At 40.8% G+C, this 18,789-nt stretch overlaps 1 protein-coding gene across 6 annotated transcripts in view; it reads left to right on the top strand.

Moving 5' to 3' along the window:
• Positions 1-18,789, top strand: part of LOC127646731 (receptor-type tyrosine-protein phosphatase T-like) — a 343,034-nt gene that overhangs the window by 206,890 nt on the left and 117,355 nt on the right. For all 6 annotated transcript variants that reach the window (XM_052130581.1, XM_052130582.1, XM_052130580.1 and 3 more), the window contains one exon: positions 18,164-18,365. In XM_052130581.1, the coding sequence (XP_051986541.1) occupies positions 18,164-18,365 (202 nt within the window). The remainder of the gene's footprint in view (positions 1-18,163; positions 18,366-18,789) is intronic.

Here is an 18,789-nt window from a genome sequence, read left to right as displayed (position 1 = left end):
CATAAACTTACAATGAACAATACTTAGCACTTATTAATCTCAGTTAATGGTAATTTAAACACATGTTAGTAACTTTTTTTAATTTTTTAAAAGTTGTAACCTGTTCATATTAACATTAATAAATCCATTATGAACTATCAATGAACAATTGTAAATTAAAATATGAAAAATAACCAATATAATAACAATAATAACAATAAAATGCATTTACCAATGTTAACTAATAAACCTTTATGTTACCCATGGTTTTATTTATTTATTTACTTTTTTATGTGGTACATTAGTAATACCATGTTTTTGGAAAAATTCCATAATATAACTTATTTTTATCAATGATATTAAATATTTTAATATTCTTCAATTTATTTATTTATATGATTAATATTTGTATCTTTTTTAAGTATTTTATGTTTAACCAAAAGGTCTTGATAAGACACTCTCTTACATGCCTAGACATTGCAGTTGCATGGGAAAAAGCGTACCAAAAATGAATATGGTACCATAGTAACACCATGGTATTCTTTGATGTACTAAGTGAATATCATGGTATATGAATATTGTACAGTATTTCACTTAAAACATACTAAAAAGTAATTTATTGCCATGTTTTTGTACATGTACCATGCTAATACCATGGTACTATTTGCAGTATATTGGAGTAACATCTAAATAACATTAATAAGTACATTAATATGGTAAAAATATTAGGGTTGCACCAGTCAGGATCTTTATAGCCAATACCGATCACCGAACTTCTTAACCCATAGGTGCAATAGGCAAACTTAATGTGACATTTTTAGTTATTGATTCATTTATGTTTTTTCATATAATTACTATTATTTCAATTATAATGTATAAAATACCCTATTTTATTTTTGCACTATATATAATACATTACATTAAGGTATCTTAATATTATATTAAGGATTAATATATTCATGAATTACTTTCCTGCCTCCATTTTTCACTTGTTGCTGATTGATCTTTAATTAGGGGAACACGTGCTCTTTCATGAGGACAAGAGGTGAAAGGAAAGTTGAGAAAGAGCATGTTTCTGGACTCTACAGGTGCTACTATTGTTTATGACGTTTAATCGGGAGACGTGTAATAAAGATATTTGAATGACAGCATATTTTGTAACTCGCTTTATTACTGAGATGCCTATGGATGCCTATGGCGGAAACTGAGAAGCTGCCGCCATGAACGACAATAAGGACCGTTTCACAGTTCATGCTGTTTCCCTTTGCCTTGTTGCGCGTGCAACGCCACATTAACTGTACACAAAATTTTCATATTCGCCATACCTCTTCTAATGCATCTTTCTTAACTGCTGAATCAAGTTTATTGTCTTACAACATTATGCCAGTATTCCCCACATTCCATCATGCCATGACAGTGCTGCTGATGTCTTAAAGGAGCCATGCGTCTTTTGCGACATGAGCGATCGGTTTATGAGATCGGCCAAATGACCGTTCACCAATCGAGTATTAAGACGTGAATGTCGGCTGATACCGATCAGTGGCCAATCGATCAGAGCATCCCTAAAAAATTGTTTTACCATTGTTCACTTCAAAGTACCATGGAATTAATATCTGATACCATCAGAGTGAGAAGATCTTAGACACACACACATACTGTGTCTTTTTCTCTCTCTGAATAAGTCCAAATATGGAGCTGTCATGCTGTGTTCTGATGTAGTGGGAAAGGTTTTTGCCCTTTACGAAGATAAATAGTCTTTTCAGCCACAACGGTATAAAGAAAAACCTGCTTATCCCACCCTCTCTCCTTCACTGTATTGTTTTCAAATCTGTCAATAAACGGTTAAATGCAAGCACTTGAGTTAAGAGAATCAGAAACCGCTATGGACCCCTACCTCTCTTATTCAGCTAAAAACAGTTAATGGGTACACTTCTGTAGCTCTTGTGCAGAGACCGGTGCAGAGAAGGCTAAATTTGTGTTAACATCGAGAGTACATTTTATATTTACTCTTTATTTTGAGCCAGTGAGATTCAAGTACCCTTTTTTTCATCCTAGACATTAGTGTATTATTAGCAGTCTCAGCCAAAGACATTACACCCACAGTCTGTTCGCTGACAATTTGATGCATATTGCACACAAAAATGCAAACACTTGCCAAACATTCCAAGCTCTACTCTGATTGGCCGGCTTTGTGCATCATTCTGTAGTTGGGCGTGCATGTGTTTTTATTGGCCTGCACAAAAAGTCCTGTTTACAAGCCTATGATATCCTTTAGCACAACGTAATGTCCCGTTTTGTTATCCAAGTTGTATCTTTGAAATCATTTCTACTCATACTTTTCTTTGAATGATAACCGTATTTGAACGAATTACACTATTATTATTACTTACTATATAATGTCTTTGCTCATTTTCCGCAGATGTTTCTGGTGTTGTTATTAAATGTTCGCAAAGACTACTGCAGAATCATTTGAATGAGTTGTTGACTGTTAATTGCAGATCTATTATTGTGGAATCATTGATTTCATATTTTCCCAACTCTAAACCTGATGTAAAAGCACAACTGACTAGTGTTGGCAATAGTACCGGTACTTTGGAACAAAGTCGATACTAAAATAAAAAAGATTTTACTATACCAGTTGCTGTGTTCATTTACTTGTATATATTAAAGAGTACTCAAAGTCTTAATGAACATGACTTTTGTTTAATCAGCCACATGCCGTGTTTCATGCTACTGTGGCTGTGTCTCGTTTGGAAGGCTTCGTCCTCCGGAGGTCGCATTGGTCGGCCTCATACGTCATCGAGGTTGTCTCGTTTCAGAAAAGCGAGTAAGACACTTTGAATGCAGCCTTTGCATGCAACCTTCTTTCATGGGAATTCGGAGGATGCATGAGGTCCTTCATGGGCACTCACAACCCACAATTCACAATTTAAAAGCCAATTTGTCCAATTTGTGTTCAAACGCAAGGAATGTTAATTCCCAAGTTGAAGTACCTCAGTAGAGGGGTGCAGAGTATATAATATGTATAATTATATTAATATATAATTAAAATAAAGTATTAGACTTTTAGACACCTGAAGCACTCGCACTTGTTAAAGAGTGGCGTGCTGTCATAGCAACCATGCTACGTTCCGTTTCTGTTTGTCCTACGAAGTCCGTCTCGTTTAAACATGCCTTGTTTAAAGGAGGACACTCAGTATACTGCAGCCTTCAAAGTCCTACCTAGCCTTCGAAACGAGACACAGCCAGTGTCGTGTTGCTGTCTTCTTCAATGTCGCTTTTATACTTAACATTTACATTTGGCAGACGCTTTTATCCAAAGCGACTTACAGTGCACTTATTACAGAGACAATCCCCCTGGAGCAACTTGGATTAAGTGTCTCGCTCAAGGACACAATGGTAGTGGCCGTGGGGATCGAACCAGCGACCTTCTGATTACCAGTTATGTGCTTTAGTCCACTACGCCACCACCTCAACATTGACACCCGGTACAAATTTAGTACTTACATTAATCTCTTATCATTACATCCCCCTTTTTTTTAAGTGAATAAAACAACTTAAGTTATTACTACATAAGCAATACAGCATTTCATAAAAGATTATCAAAACATTACCAACATTTCGAAAATCAATTAGCACATGTTTTTACATTGAATCATATTCAAACTTGAATATCACAAAGAATTGTTCACCATTCTGGTGTGTTTACCATACTGATATATGAGATTTTCAAATAATAGTCTATCACCAACAAATAATCTTTCCCATTAAAGTGAAAAAGTTCTGTGCCAAACTTTTCCCAAGTTTCTGATGTTTTGTCAGCAACGATCATGGGCTCTTTAACTAGTTTATTCAGGAATTTGAGACCAGTAGCACATTTGATTACATTCTCTGAATATCACCATTGATGCCAGGCCAGTACACAGCTTCTCTGGCCCTCCTTTGACATTTTTTAACTACCAGATGTCCTTCATGTATCCTCTTGAGTATGTCTGGACGCATTGATTCTGTAATCACAATTCTGTTATTCCTCGGTAACATTCCATTGACCAAGTCTGATCTCAAATGATAGTATTGTGATTGTGAACCTTTTAGCCAGCCTTGCTGCATATTCGTGATCACATCTTTCAGCACCATGTTCTTTTTAGTCTCATCTGCAATATTTTTTGATTTATGATCAGACACTGGAAGAGATGTAACAATCATGTTCACATGCAAAAGTACATCTTCCTCTGTGTTGAACTCTGCATAGTTTTAACAGGCACACGAGACAGAGCATCTGCTACAACCAGGTGTGTGGATCATTTCAAAATCACAGTGCTGCAGTTTCATCATAAGAAGCTGAATACGCAGGGACATGTCATTCAAGTTTTTTTGATTATTGTAATCAGTGGCTTGTGATCTGTTTTAATGGTAAACATAGGTACATCATATGCATAGCTATGGAACTTTTCACATGCAAAAACTAATCCAAGACATTCTTTTTCAATTTGTGCATAGTGATGTTCAAAATTAGTCATCGTTCTTGACGCATAGGCTACCGGCCTCCAAACATCACCATCAGCTTGAAACAGAGCTGCCCCCAATCCATAATTTGACACATCAGCTGATATTTTCACTGGCTTTAAAGGATCAAAGAACGCTAGCACAGGTTCTGTGATGAGTGCTACTTTGAGGCTTGACCACTCTTTCTAATGTCTTGACGTCCATTTGAACTCATTTGTTTGAAGGAGTAGTTCTCTTAGACACACAGTTTTAGATGAAAGGTTCGGGATAAACTTTCCTATGAAATGTATCATTCCTAAGACTCGTAATATGCCTTGTTTACCAGAAGGTCTTTCCATGTCAAGAATTGTTTGTATTGTGGACTCTTCAGGCTCGACACCTTGATCTGACAGTTTGTCTTCGAGAAACACAAGATCGCTCAATCCAAATTGATATTTACTCTTGTTGAGTTTTAAATTGTTGTTGTGAATTCTCTCTAACACTGTCTCAATCTGTCATTATGTTGCACTAAAGTGCAGCCCCAGACTATTATATCGTCAATGTACACACGTATGCCTGCTAGTCCTTCAATCACATTCTCCATAGCCCTATGAAAAATCTCGGCAGCTGAAATAATTCTGAAAGGTAGTCTGAGAAAACAATACCTTCCAAAAGGTGTATTGAATGTGAGTTTTGCACTCTCTTCGTCAAGCTTGATCTACCAAAATCCTACGTGTCTAATTTTGTGAAATAATTTGCATTTGACATGTCACTTAAAATGTCTTCATGCTTGGGAATTTGATAGTGTTCATGTTTTATGTTTTCATTTAAGTCTTTTGGATCCATGCAAATTCTAATCTCACCAGTTATTTCCTTTACGCAAACCATCATGTTGATCCAGTCCGTTGGTTCCTCGACTTTGCAGATGACGGCCCACGCTGTCATTCTGTCCAACTCTTTCTTTAGCTGGTCGTGTACGGATACAGGGATTCTCCTTGAAGCATGCACCATGGGCTGCACATCAGACTTCAGCTGTATCTTATAGGTGTAAGGAAGCGCACCAAATCCTATGAAGACATCTGCAAACTTTTGAAGTGTAGGATTGAAAGAGATATTTCCATGTACATAGTTAATGTTCTGCACTCTTTTATACCAGCTCCAGTTCTTCACATGCTTTCTCTCCAAGCAACGAATCATGACCCTCTGGCACAACTGCAAACATCAAATTATGGACGCTCTTACCATAACTTTGAGCCAACATACTCCTTCAGTATAAATTGTCTGACCATTGTACGTTTTCAAAGCAATAGTTTTCTTTTTGATTTGTGGTCTTTCCTTCATTGATTTTATGTCACTTATGCTCATCAGATTACCTTTGCAACTGTGTCAAGCTTCATTGGAATGACTGATCCATTAATTAACAAAGGCACGTTCCATTTATCATCATTCAGACTTACATCATTGACCTTCAGATGTACATCATTTTTCGCCTGAGACACTTGCTCATTTTTCTCAGTTGCATTGTCATTACATTACTCTCTTAGCTTTTCCTTTTGAGAAACATTTCTTAGCAAAGTGATTGTTTCCTTTGCATATCATGCACTGTTTGCCATAGGCAGGACATTGCTTTGGCTGGTGTCGATTACCACATCTTTTGCAATTAATAGTGTCAGTATTCTCCAATTTCTTCATTAACATTTGCTGTTTCGGATTCTTTGCCTTCAATTTCACTGCACTCACGGATGCACTATAATTTCCTGCGGCTGAACTTGAATTCACAAAAGTCTTTATGTGCTTTTGCGCAATTTCGCTCACTTTACATATTTTCACAGCGTTATCCACAGAAAACGCCATCTCTCTGAGGAGTCGCTCTCTAACTTTTTGAACTTTTTGATCAGCTTTCCACTGTCATCCTGGTTCTCAAAGGCGAAAGTGTTGAAAACTTCAATGGCTTGTGGACCTGCAACAGTAAGCAGTAACGCGTCCAATGTATATACAACTTGAATTGCTGCTTGAAAGTTCTCCAGTTACTATCGACATTCCCAGTTAAACTCAATCCATCTGGCGGTTTTAAACAACTTTCCAACTTGGATCCTTTATCCACTCCTGGTTCCATGTTGTGTTAATTTACTTGTATGTATTAAAGAATAAAGTGAAGTGAAGCGATGTGTTTTGTAAGAAAAATATCCATATTTATAACTTTCCAAACTATAATCACTGGCTTCCGGTAACGGCCGTCCACACGTTCACAAGAGAGTCGAGTTCTGACGTATGACGTTGGCGTAGCGTAAGCTCCGGTGAGAATTGACAAATGCGGAAGCGCGCATTGTTTACAGCAAAAAATATTGAGTTGTTTTAGCTATACAGTGGATTTGTATTAGTCTTAAAATAGTGCGTTCGTGCATCTGTCCAGTAATTCCAATTGTCCATTCATGGCAGCAAACACTCTGTTGGCATTATCTCGCAATTCATACACTCCGTCTGCCAGATTCTTTTGTTTGTGCCGCTGCTGCAGCCTCCTCCATCTCCCGGAGTTCCTGGTTGGTGTACTCCGGTTCAAACAAATAGGGCTGGGCAGAAAACTCAATCTTCTCTTCTAATATATCGAAATCCTCTGACATTTTTCTTTAAAAATCCTCGTTGTTGTCTTCTAATTCGTGACCGGCATTTTGTTTTGCTCTATCCTCTGCGTCTCCATGTTTGTCACTTCTCACAGGAGCTTACGCTACCCCTATGTCATATGCCGGAACTCTGCCGGAAGCCTGTGATTATAGTTTATAAAATTATAAATATGGATATTTTTCTTAAAATCACATATAATATATGTATATACAGTATATACAGGCGTATGCAAAAGTTTAGGTACTCCTGACAATTTCCATGATTTTCATTTAAAAATAATTGGGTGTTTGGATCAGCAATTTCATTTTGATCTTTCCAATATCTGAAGGACACAGTAATATTTCAGTAGTGAAATGAGGTTTATTGGATGAACAGAAAATGTGCAATATGCATCAAAACAAAATTAGACAGGTGCATAAATGTGGGCACCCCAACAGAAATATCACATCAATATTTAGTTGAGCCTCCTTTAGAAGAAATCTAGATGCTTCCTATAGCCTGTAATGAGTATCTGGATTCTGGATGAAGGTATTTTGGACCATTCCTCCTTGAAAAACATCTCCAGTTCAGTTAGGTTTGATGGTTACCGAGCATGGACAGCCCGCTTCAAATCACCCCACAGATTTTCAATGATATTCAGGTCTGGGGAATGGGATGGCCATTCCAGAACACTGTACTTGTTCCTCTGCATAAATGCCAGAGTAGATTTTGAGCAGTGTTTTGGGTCGCTGTCTTGTTGAAATATCCAGCCCCGGCGTAACTTAAACTTTGTGACTGATTCCTCTACATTATTCTCAAGTATCTGCTGATATTGAGTGGAATCCATGCGACCCTCAACTTTAACAAGATTCCCAGTACCGGCACTGGGCACACAGCCCCACAGCATGATGGAACCTCCACCAAATTGTACTATTGGTAGCAAGTGTTTGTCTTGGAATGCTGTGTTCTTTTGCCGCCATGCATAACGCCCCTTTTTATGACCAAATAGCTCCATCTTTGTTTCATCAGTCCACAGCACCTTCTTCCAAAATGAAGCTGGCTTGTCCAAATGTGCGTTTGCATACCTCAAGCGACTCTGTTTGTGGCGTGTGTGCAGTAAAGGCTTCTTCCGCATCACTCTCCCGTACATCTTCTCCTTGTGCAAAGTGCGCTGAATTATTGAACGATGCACAGTGACACCATCATGGATGATGTTGTAGTTCTTTGGAGGTGGTCTGTGGGCTGTTTTTGACCATTCTCACCATCCTTCGCCTTTGCCTCTCCGATATTTTACTTGGCCTGCCACTTCTGGCCTTAACAAGAACTGTGCCTGTGTTCTTACATTTCCTCACTATGTTCCTCACTATGTTCCTCACAGTGGACACTGACAGCTTAAATCTCTGCGATAGCTTTTTGTAGCCTTCCCCTAAACCATAATGTTGAACAATCTTTGTTTTCAGATCATTTGAGAGTTGTTTTGAGGCCCCCATGTTGTCACTCTTCAGAGGAGATTAAAAGAGAACAACAACTTGCAATTGGCCACCTTAAATACCTTTTCTCATGATTGGATGCACCTGTCTATGAAGTTCAAGGCTTAATGAGCTCACCAAACCAATTGTGTGTTCCATTAATCAGTGATAGGTAGTTACAGGTATTCAAATCAACAAAATGACAAGGGTGCCCAAATTTATGCACCTGTCTAATTTCGTTTTGATGCATATTGCACATTTTCTGTTAATCCGAAATATTACTGTGTCCTTCAGTTATTTGATAGATCAAAATAAAATTGCTGATCCAAACACCCAATTATTTATAAATGAATATCATTGAAATTGTCAGGGGTGCCTAAACTTTTGCATACGCCTGTATATATATATTATTATGTTTTTCATCATAAGATTAAGACTTTTTTTTTTTCATTTTTTTGTTTTTGTTTGGGGGGTTTCTGAAAAAATTAGACCAATTTTTGGCAATTAGTCCACAGTATGTGTAAATGGTGAGCTTTTAAATTTGAGTGTGAAAAATAGCAGACGACATTCCAAAAATGCACCAGAGATGAAGAGGTTAAACCATTTATTACATGACCTTACACTTAGACTGCTAATTAAGCATAAACAGTGTAAAATGTAAGAACGTAAAAGTAAACATACACTCACTGCTATTTGTATTGTGCTCTATTCTGTTTTGTTTATTTTAATGTCTGCAGTATTGATTATAGAGTGGAATACATCATGTCATTGTTCTCTATTTTAAAATCCTTATCCAGTAACGACCCACATGACTAAAAAGGTCATGGAAATGCCTGTCTCTACGCATTGCTGAAGCAAAACAGCCAGAAAACCAGTATCTCCCATAAGCAGGGCTGCTTTCTTTGCATTCCCAACTCTACTGCCAAACTGATTTTGGAAGCAAACCATTTGCAAATCAGCTGTGCTCAATTAAACAAGCAGTTCTTTTAACAGAGAGCCAAAGGGCATTCGGGAGTGCATTAGGCCACAGTTAGCAGCCTGCCGTGTGGCATCACATGCCTTCTGGCCAATACTTCCTGTCTCCTGTGACAGCAGAATCTGAACAGAGAGATAGAGGAAGATAGAGACAGAGAGAGACAGAGAGAGAGAGAGAGAAAGAGAGAGAGAGGCCAGAGAGATATATGCTCCCATCCTCACCTCTCCATTCTACCCTTTCAGTCTTCTACAGTTCTGATCACCCCTCTATTTTCCCCACCAGGGTGACAGCATTTAAGTGGCTGCTGATGACAGAGTAATTGGAGGTCTATTGATCTCCACTATGGCCTTTGTGCTGCTATGCTCTTTTCATTTAGTTGCTGAAAAATGGAAGAATTACTAGATTTTGTGCATGAGACGTTGTCAAAAGTGAAATGACCAGGGGTGATGTACTGGTATACTGTAAAGGGGTTACATCATGAGAAATCAAATTTGTAGTGATCTTTTGAGATAAAACAGTTCAAAGTAATATGAAAACATACTGTGAGTTGTTGAACTTAAAGCTTCTTCCCTAAAGACCCCAATCGTGTAACAGCAGTGCAATAAAATTGTGCATATACGGGTCAGGAGCCTCCGTTAATGTTCACATCAACATTACAAACTCATATCAGCCCGTCTGGCACCAACAAACATCCATGCAATTATCTAATCAGCCAATCATGTTGCCGCAGTGTGTCAGGGCCGGGACTAGAACTCGGGTCTCTGGTGTGAAAGTCAGACTCTCAATCACTGAGAGATGGTGAACCCAACAGTGAAACGCACTCAGAAGAACATGAGATGCAGAAAAAGTTAATACAATTAACAGAAATCCACAGCTGAGGCAAAAATCATCAACAGTAATCCTCAAAGCACAAAAAATCAGTCCAAAGCAGCTTTTCTCAAAAAATACAAAAAATGTTCCCAAAGGTATTAAGCACAAAAAATTTAACAGAGAAGGGAACAATCCACAGGCAAGATAAATTAAATGTCTCAGAGTTAGAGAACACTTACTTGGGCAACTGGCTTTAGAACAACTAAACACCAAGCAAAGAGGCTATGCAACAGAGTGACTTAAATACACACATCTGAATGACACACATGTGAACCCAATAACACTAATTACAAAATAGAATAAGCAGGGCACTATAGCACCATGAGGACCTCTAGAGGCCAAAACCTGATAAAACAGCCAAAACACTGACAGGACCCCCCCCCCTCTCTAGGGACGGCTCCTGACGTTCCTTCCAGGACGATCGGGTTTATGAACATGGAAGTCCCGAATTAACTTGGGGTCCAAGATATCTCTGGCAGGAACCCAGGAGCGCTCTTCTGGGCCATAGCCTTCCCAGTCCACAAGATACTGAAGTGATCCTCGCACCTGACGGGAATCCAGTATTCGGTGGACTGTGTAAGCTGGTTGGCCTCCAATGATGCGAGGAGGAGGGGGAGGTTTACCTGCTGGAGCAAAAGGAGAGGACAACACAGGTTTTAGAAGAGAGACATGAAATGTGGGATTAATCTTTAAGGACCTAGGCAAGTATAAACGGTAAGTAACATTGTTAACTTTCCTTGCCACTTTGAAAGGCCCAATGAATCGCTGGGAGAGCTTGCGGGACTCAACACGTAAGAGAAGGTTCTTTGTGGAGAGCCAAACTCTCTGTCCGGGACGCAGGGTGGGGGCAGGTCTGCGTCTACGGTTAGCTTGTCGCTGGTACTGCTCAGAGACTCTAAGAAGCTTATGTCGAGCCTTCCTCCATGTCAGACGACAGCGTCGGATGAACTGCAGAGCTGAGGGAACTCCTACTTCAATTTCTTGGTCTGGGAAGAGTGGAGGGGCATAACCAAACTGGCATTCGAAGGGAGACATGCCTGTCGCAGAGGAGCGTAGAGTGTTGTGAGCGTACTCTGCCCACATAATGAAAGATGACCAGGAGGATGGGTTTTTGGCAGCCATGCACCTCAGTGTAGTCTCCAGATCCTGGTTTAATCTCTCTGTTTGGCCATTGGACTCAGGGTGGAATCCCGAAGATAGGCTCACAGTTGCCCCCAAAAGTTGACAGAATGCCCGCCAGAATCGAGAGGAAAACTGAGGTCCTCGATCAGAAACAATGTCCTGTGGGATGCCAAAAACTCGAAAAACATGGTTAATGACCAACTCCGCAGTCTCCTTAGCAGTGGGCAATTTGGGCAAGGGAATGAATCTGCCAGCCTTAGAAAATCTGTCAACAATGACCAAAATGGTAGTGTTACCTTGGGATGGTGGGAGTCCGGTAATAAAATCCATGGAGAGGTGTGACCAGGGTCTTCGAGGTATAGAGAGAGGGTGGAGCAACCCCTGAGGTAAGCGATGAGAGACCTTCCCCTGACTGCATGTGGAACAGGCACTTACAAAGGACTTTGTATCCTCCTTGATGGTCAGCCACCAAAACCGTCTCTGGAGAAATTCAAGGGTGCGAGTAGTGCCTGGATGGCAGGTCAGACGAGAGACATGACCCCACTGGAGAACCTGGGAGCGAACAGCTTTAGGGACAAACAAGCGGTTGGTTGGCCCACCTCCTGGGTCTGGTTCCTGGGCCTGGGCCTGTCTTACTGTATTTTCAAGTTCCCATCTTACGGGGGCCACCATCTTGGAGCTCGGGATAATGGTTGTGACAGAATCTTCTTGGTTGCTACTAGAGTATACTCGAGATAGAGCATCAGGTTTGAGATTCTTGGATCCGGGACGGTAGGATAAAATGAATTGAAACCGGTTGAAGAATAGAGACCAGCGTGCCTGACGAGGGTTGAGTCGCTTGGCCTGCTGAATGTACTCTAGATTTTTGTGGTCAGTGAGTACTTGGACTGGGTGTTTGGCCCCCTCAAGCCAATGTCTCCATTCTTCAAGCGCCAGTTTAACAGCCAGTAACTCACGGTCTCCCACATGGTAATTCCTTTCTGTAGGTGTAAGACGGTGTGAAAAGAATGCACATGGCCGAATTCTGTTATCCTCCCCCCTCTGGGAACGCACTGCTCCAACACCCACATCCGAAGCATCGACCTCCACAATGAAGAGTTTGTCTGGGTCTGGGATTGTGAGGATGGGAGCTGAAGTAAAGCGGCATTTGAGTTCATTAAAAGCCAGCGCGGCTTCAGGACTCCAGCAAAACCTAGAATTATTCCCTTTAGTGAGAGCAGAAAGGGGAGCCACCACAGAGCTGAATTTCAATATAAATTTGTGGTAAAAGTTGGCAAAACCAAGAAACCGCTGCACCTCCTTCACAGACCCAGGAGTGGGCCAATCCATGACTGCTTGGACCTTCTGAGGATCCATTTGAATATGGCCGGGTTTAATGATGAATCCCAGAAATTGCACTTGGGTCACATGGAATTCACATTTTTCAGGTTTAACATAAAGGTGATTATCGAGGAGGCATCTGAGAACCTTCCTGACATGCTCCACGTGTTCATTGAGGGAACTTGAAAAAATTTGAATATCGTCCAGGTAGACAAATACAAACTGATTTAGCATATCTCGAAAGACATCATTTATCAGGGCCTGGAAAACTGCAGGAGCGTTGGTGAGGCCGAAAGGCATAACTAGGTACTCATAGTGCCCGGTGGGAGTGTTGAATGCGGTCTTCCACTCATCCCCTTGTCTAATGCGCACAAGATGGTAAGCATTGCGCAAGTCGAGTTTGGTGAATATGGAAGCTCCCTGCAGTATCTCAAAAGCTGTGGCCATAAGCGGCAATGGGTGACGGTTCCGGATAGTGATTTTATTGAGGCCTCGATAATCGATGCAGGGTCGAAGGCCCCATCCTTCTTACCCACAAAGAAAAAACCAGCACCAGCAGGGGAAGTGGACCGACGGATAATTCCTGCAGCGAGGGACTCCTCAATGTAATTGTCCATAGCTGCACGCTCGGGAGAAGACAAGGAGAAGATGCGGCCTCTGGGGGGACAGGTACCTAGAAGCAGGTCAATGGCACAGTCATAAGGACGGTGTGGAGGTAAAGAGGTGGCTTTCCTTTTACTGAAAACTGCCTTGAGGTGGTGGTACTGAGTGGGAATCTGAGATAGGTCTAGGGATTCTTGAGTCTCGAGAGTAGGGTCAGGGGAACTCGGGGTCAAACAGGTGACAGAACAAGTGGGATCCCAACTGAGAATAGCGCCAGTGGACTAGTCAAGATGGGGGTTATGGTGAAGAAGCCAGGGGTGACCGAGAATCACAGGGAACTCTGGAGACTGTATCAGATGAAAATAGAGCTCCTCCTGGTGTTGACAGATAGATAGGTGAAGAGGAACGGTAAGAAGGGTTACCTTCCCGGGACCCAGGGTTCTTCCATCCAGTGCAGTAACTGTAAGAGGGGTTTCGAGTGAGTCAGAGGGGATCTGGAGACTCCTAGCAAGAGATAAGTCCATAAAGTTCCTGGCTGCACCTGAATCCACCAAGGCTTTAAGTTGATGCTTCTGATTTCCCCAAGAAAGTGTGATGGGGAGAATCAATCCTGAATTGGAAGATGGGGCTATGCGAGTAATTCCCGTTACAGTCCTTCCTTGCCTGTACGGGAACGAGCGTTTCCCGAGAGCTCTGGGCAGGAAGAACGGAAATGTCCAGGCAGTCCGCAATACAGGCAACACCGCTCCCTCATGCGGCGGTCACGTTCTGATGGGGAGACCCGAGTACCAACCAATTGCATCGGTTCAGGGAATCCTTGGGATGGAGGTGACCTCTCTGTGGGAACTAAACTGGCAGGAGGTGTGAAATCAAACTGGCGACTCAAATTCCTCTCAATGAGGGTCTCGAGGTCACGGGTAGGCTCTCGTGTTGCAAGGTCATCTTTGAGTGCCTCAGAAAGACCGTTCTGGAAGCACACCATGAGAGACTCATCATTCCAACCACTCCCTGCTGCAGTAGTGCGAAAATGGATGGCATATTCTGCAGCAGTGCGACTACCTTCCTGGAGGGTCAGCAGTCGTTTAGACACCTCACAGCCACTGATGGGATGATCAAAGACCCGTTTAACTCCTCTTCAAACGCTGAATACCTTGAGCAGAAGGGACTGTGGGCGTTCCAGACAGCTGTTGCCCAGGAGAGGGCCTTACCCGAAAGAAGGGTGATGACATATGCAATCTTGGCCCTGTCTGAAGGGAAGGATGATGGCTGTAGCTCAAATGTAAGGGAACACTGAGTGAGGAATCCACAACAAGCACTGGGGTCTCCCGAGAAGCGTTGTGGTGGAGGTAGGCGAGGTTCTGCAAGGGGAACTGAAGTTTGAAGTACAGAAGCAGCAGCTTGGTCAGAAGGCAGCCGATCAAAGATCTGACGGACAGAGGTCATGACATCTGACAGTAATTCTGAATGCTTAACCATCAATGCTTCCTGTTGGACTAACACTGCTTCATGTCGTTGGACTGAGGACTCATGCTGAGGGACAGTAGTGAAGAGTTCTTGTGCGCTGGGCGTCTCTGGGTTCATCTTGGCTTGGTGTTTCTGTCAGGGCCAGGACTAGAACTCAGGTCTCTGGTGTGAAAGTCAGACTCTCAATCACTGAGCCACTGGAGATGGTGAACCCAACAGTGAGACGCACTCAGAAGAAAATGAGATGCAGAAAAAGTTTTAATACAATTAACAGAAATCCACAGCTGAGGCAAAAATCATCAACAGTAATCCTCAAAGCACAAAAAAATCAGTCCAAAGGGGCTTTTCTCAAAAAATACAAAAAATGTTCCCAAAGGTATTAAGCACAAAACATTTAACAGAGAAGGGAACAATCCACAGGCAAGAGAAATTAAATGTCTCAGAGTTAGAGAACACTTACTTGGGCAACCGGCTTTAGAACAACTAAACACCAAGCAAAGAGGCTATGCAACAGAGTGACTTAAATACACACATCTGAATGACACACATGTGAACCCAATAACACTAATTACAAAATAGAATAAGCAGGGCACTATAGCACCATGAGGACCTCTAGAGGCCAAAACCTGATAAAACAGCCAAAACACTGACACAGTGCAGTGCATAAAATCATGCAGATACGGAAATGTCTTGTTGATGAGAGAGGTCAACAGAGAATGACCAGACTGGTTTGAACTGACAAAGTCTACAGTAACTCAGATAACCTCTCTGTACAATTGTGGTGAGAAAAATATAAACTCAGAATGCCATTCTGTGATGCAGGTTGGCGCTGTTTTGGTGGCACAAGGGGAACTTACACAATGTTAGGCAGGTGGTTTGAATGTTGTGGCTGATCGGTGTATATGTTTGTATAGTCATGTTTTATGAATCAAGAGAACATTCTTCTGTATTTTAGATTGATAATGTTCTGAAAATATACTTTAATTTCATAACAAGGCCCAAAAAGAACACTTTTTAATATTTAAGATGGAGAGTGTCATTTTTTCAATGTTAAAACAATGTGTCACGTTTGTCATTCTCTCTCTCTCTCTCTCTCTCTCTCTCTCTCTCTCTCTCTCTCTCGCTCTCATATGTGTGTGTCTGAGCATTTGGAGGCTGTAAATATGTGCATTTTCCAGAGTGATATTAGGTTTGAATGTGCAGACTTGCCTTCTCCTGAGTGTTTTGTTGCCTGTGGTCAGTGGGCAGTCGCGACGTGTGTGTGTGTGTGTGTGTGTGTGTGTGTGTCTCCAAGTGAGTGTTTGGAGGCCATTCTGAATCACCCCACTATGCATCAAAAGGCTTTTAGTCAGTGGGCCTGCCAGGCACCCAGCTGTCAATTTATTTGATTTGAATCGTGGAATGGAGTTATGAAGTGTGAAACGTCAGGACTAAAATGTTTTGATTACCCCCAAACACTGTGGCCATCAATTTACATTAATCTCCACTGAGGTTTGACATATGTGCGTCTTAGCGTGAAAGGCGATGTCTCTGAATATCTATAACCTAGTTTAGCAATATTTGGGGTATGTTAAGTCTGAACTAGATTTTGTTTTTTAAAAATTTGCATACTCAAATCAGATCTGCAAGCCTCATAAATCTGTTTTAATATGTGACTTGTATTGACAGCACAGTACACTGCATATTCATTGCAATCTTTTAGCATAATGTAATGATTGGGTTATTTCTTGTCACTGAACATTTTTCAGACATTTAGAGAAAGATATGAATATAGAAAAAATATAAATGACTGAAAGAGATCCAGTTAAACAGTTAAATGCTCTCCCTGTTCCAAAAGGACTGATGTTGATGCATAAAGAATAGTTCACAAAAAAGGTCATTATTTACTGAAAATCTTCCCCTTAAATGTCATCAGCACTTATGTTTCAAGCATGTAAAATGTATTCAAACTTGGCCCATGAAGACATATTTTACCAGGTTTGACGTTGGTGAAACCATATACCATTTGTTTTTATATGTGTCATACAGAGACGGCAATAGGGAGGGGCTAACATGTGCTTCAGTCTCCCAAAGAAAGTCCATAGCACCCCCGCAAATGTTTGTAACAGCCAGCAGATTATCCTCTGTTTGGCGACTGTATGAGTGTTTGCATTGAAATGAATGACAATGACTTCATTTAAATACTGAAGATGCTGTGCAATATCAGCGCTAAGCGTGATTGCAGGTGGTTAGTGAATATGATTCAGGTATTTGCCATGTGCAAAAGTGATGCAACTGTTGAATCAAATCAAATTGTGCTGTAACATAACGGATAGAGCAATGCACTTGTGATGTAAACCTTTACATCGCAAGTGCAACGCTCTATCAGTTGAGTTAGGATACGAGTCCTAAAGAGCATGGGAGACGATATGTGAGCTGAAAGTTTCATAGTAGCTCCACAAAATAACACGGTTGTTTCAGCTATTTTTTTTTTCGTATCACATTTGCTTTTTTGACAATATAGGTTAGGTTTAAGGTTTAGTGTAGGTAAGTAGGTAGGTAGGTTTTGTTGATATAAAACTCGATAGAGCATTGATCTTAAGAACCTCATCAGTTTGGGAGAACATTTAACTCGCTGTTAGTGCCACACAGTGGACATTCACCTTGGAACTGGCGCAATACGTGTAATGAACAACAGAATATCATTTTGCAAAAATGTCACCACAGTCACGTAGTTTTCATGATATCAATTGTTTCATGTAAAAACAAGTCATGTGGGATTTGGAACTTTCACAAAATCTGTTTTTGGATAAACTATTCATTTAAAGGAGACCTATTGTGCCCCTTTTTACAAGATGTAATAAAAGTCTTAGGTGTCCCCAGAATGTGTCTGTGAAGTTTCAGTTCAAAATACCTCATGGATCATTTATTATACCATGTTGAAAATGCCTCTTTTTGGGTGGAATCAAAAACAGGTTTTCGTGTGTGTCCCTTTAAATGCAAATGAGCTGTTGCTCCCCACCCCCGACATAGCTCTGGTCTCCATGAATATAATCAGAGACAATGATAACTTTAGCTGCATTAGACTTTTAACATTGTAGGGTGGTTTTGTACACACACTGCCGACTCACATTTATGTACAAACATGAAAAAAAGTGCATTTTGCATAATAGGTCCTCTTTAATATAATAAATAATCATTGATGTGGGTATTTACCTTCATTGCAGTTCAACCTACAAGGCTCTTTGAATTAAGAATTTCATAATAAAATAGGGTCTCCACTCTTCTTTTCTAGATCACCTATAAGGCTCTTAGCTCTCTAGACCCCACCGCTGACCTGTCTACACAACGTGGCCGGGTGTTCAAACTCCAAAATGAGACCCATCATCTCTTTGTGGGGTTGTATCCTGGTACCACCTACTACTTTACTCTGAAGGCCAGCACTAACAAAGGCTTTGGCCCACCTGTGACCACCCGTATAGCCACAAAAATCGCAGGTGAGGATTTAGCTCAGATTCTTGGATTCTTTCCAAAACCGTAATGCTAATTATACACAATTATAGTAAAACAGACTCATGTTCCAATTTAGTTGAGTTCATTTGACATATTTCTTTGTTGAGGCTATTGGTTATTTACATTGGAAACAGGCTGATGATAATGTATTACATTATTTCAGGGAACATGAGCTGATGGGGTTAACTAAGCTTAATTTGATGGTTTACCTAATTATCACTTGCATTTCTGAAATTTGCATAATTGCTTCTGTCATTTTGACTTTAACTTAAAGAAGTTTTGCTGGAGCGAAAATCTCATTAGTGTGTTATGTTATTGGCATACATATTATTTGAATACAGTTAATGTAAAAGTGAATGGAATAATGAGAACATGAATTGTAAACAAGTTCAACCCTATTTCTGTGGC

The sequence above is a fragment of the Xyrauchen texanus genome, chromosome 7 (genome assembly GCF_025860055.1).
Source record: "Xyrauchen texanus isolate HMW12.3.18 chromosome 7, RBS_HiC_50CHRs, whole genome shotgun sequence".
NCBI lineage: Eukaryota > Metazoa > Chordata > Actinopteri > Cypriniformes > Catostomidae > Xyrauchen > Xyrauchen texanus.
This window is presented reverse-complemented; position numbering and strand designations above follow the sequence as displayed.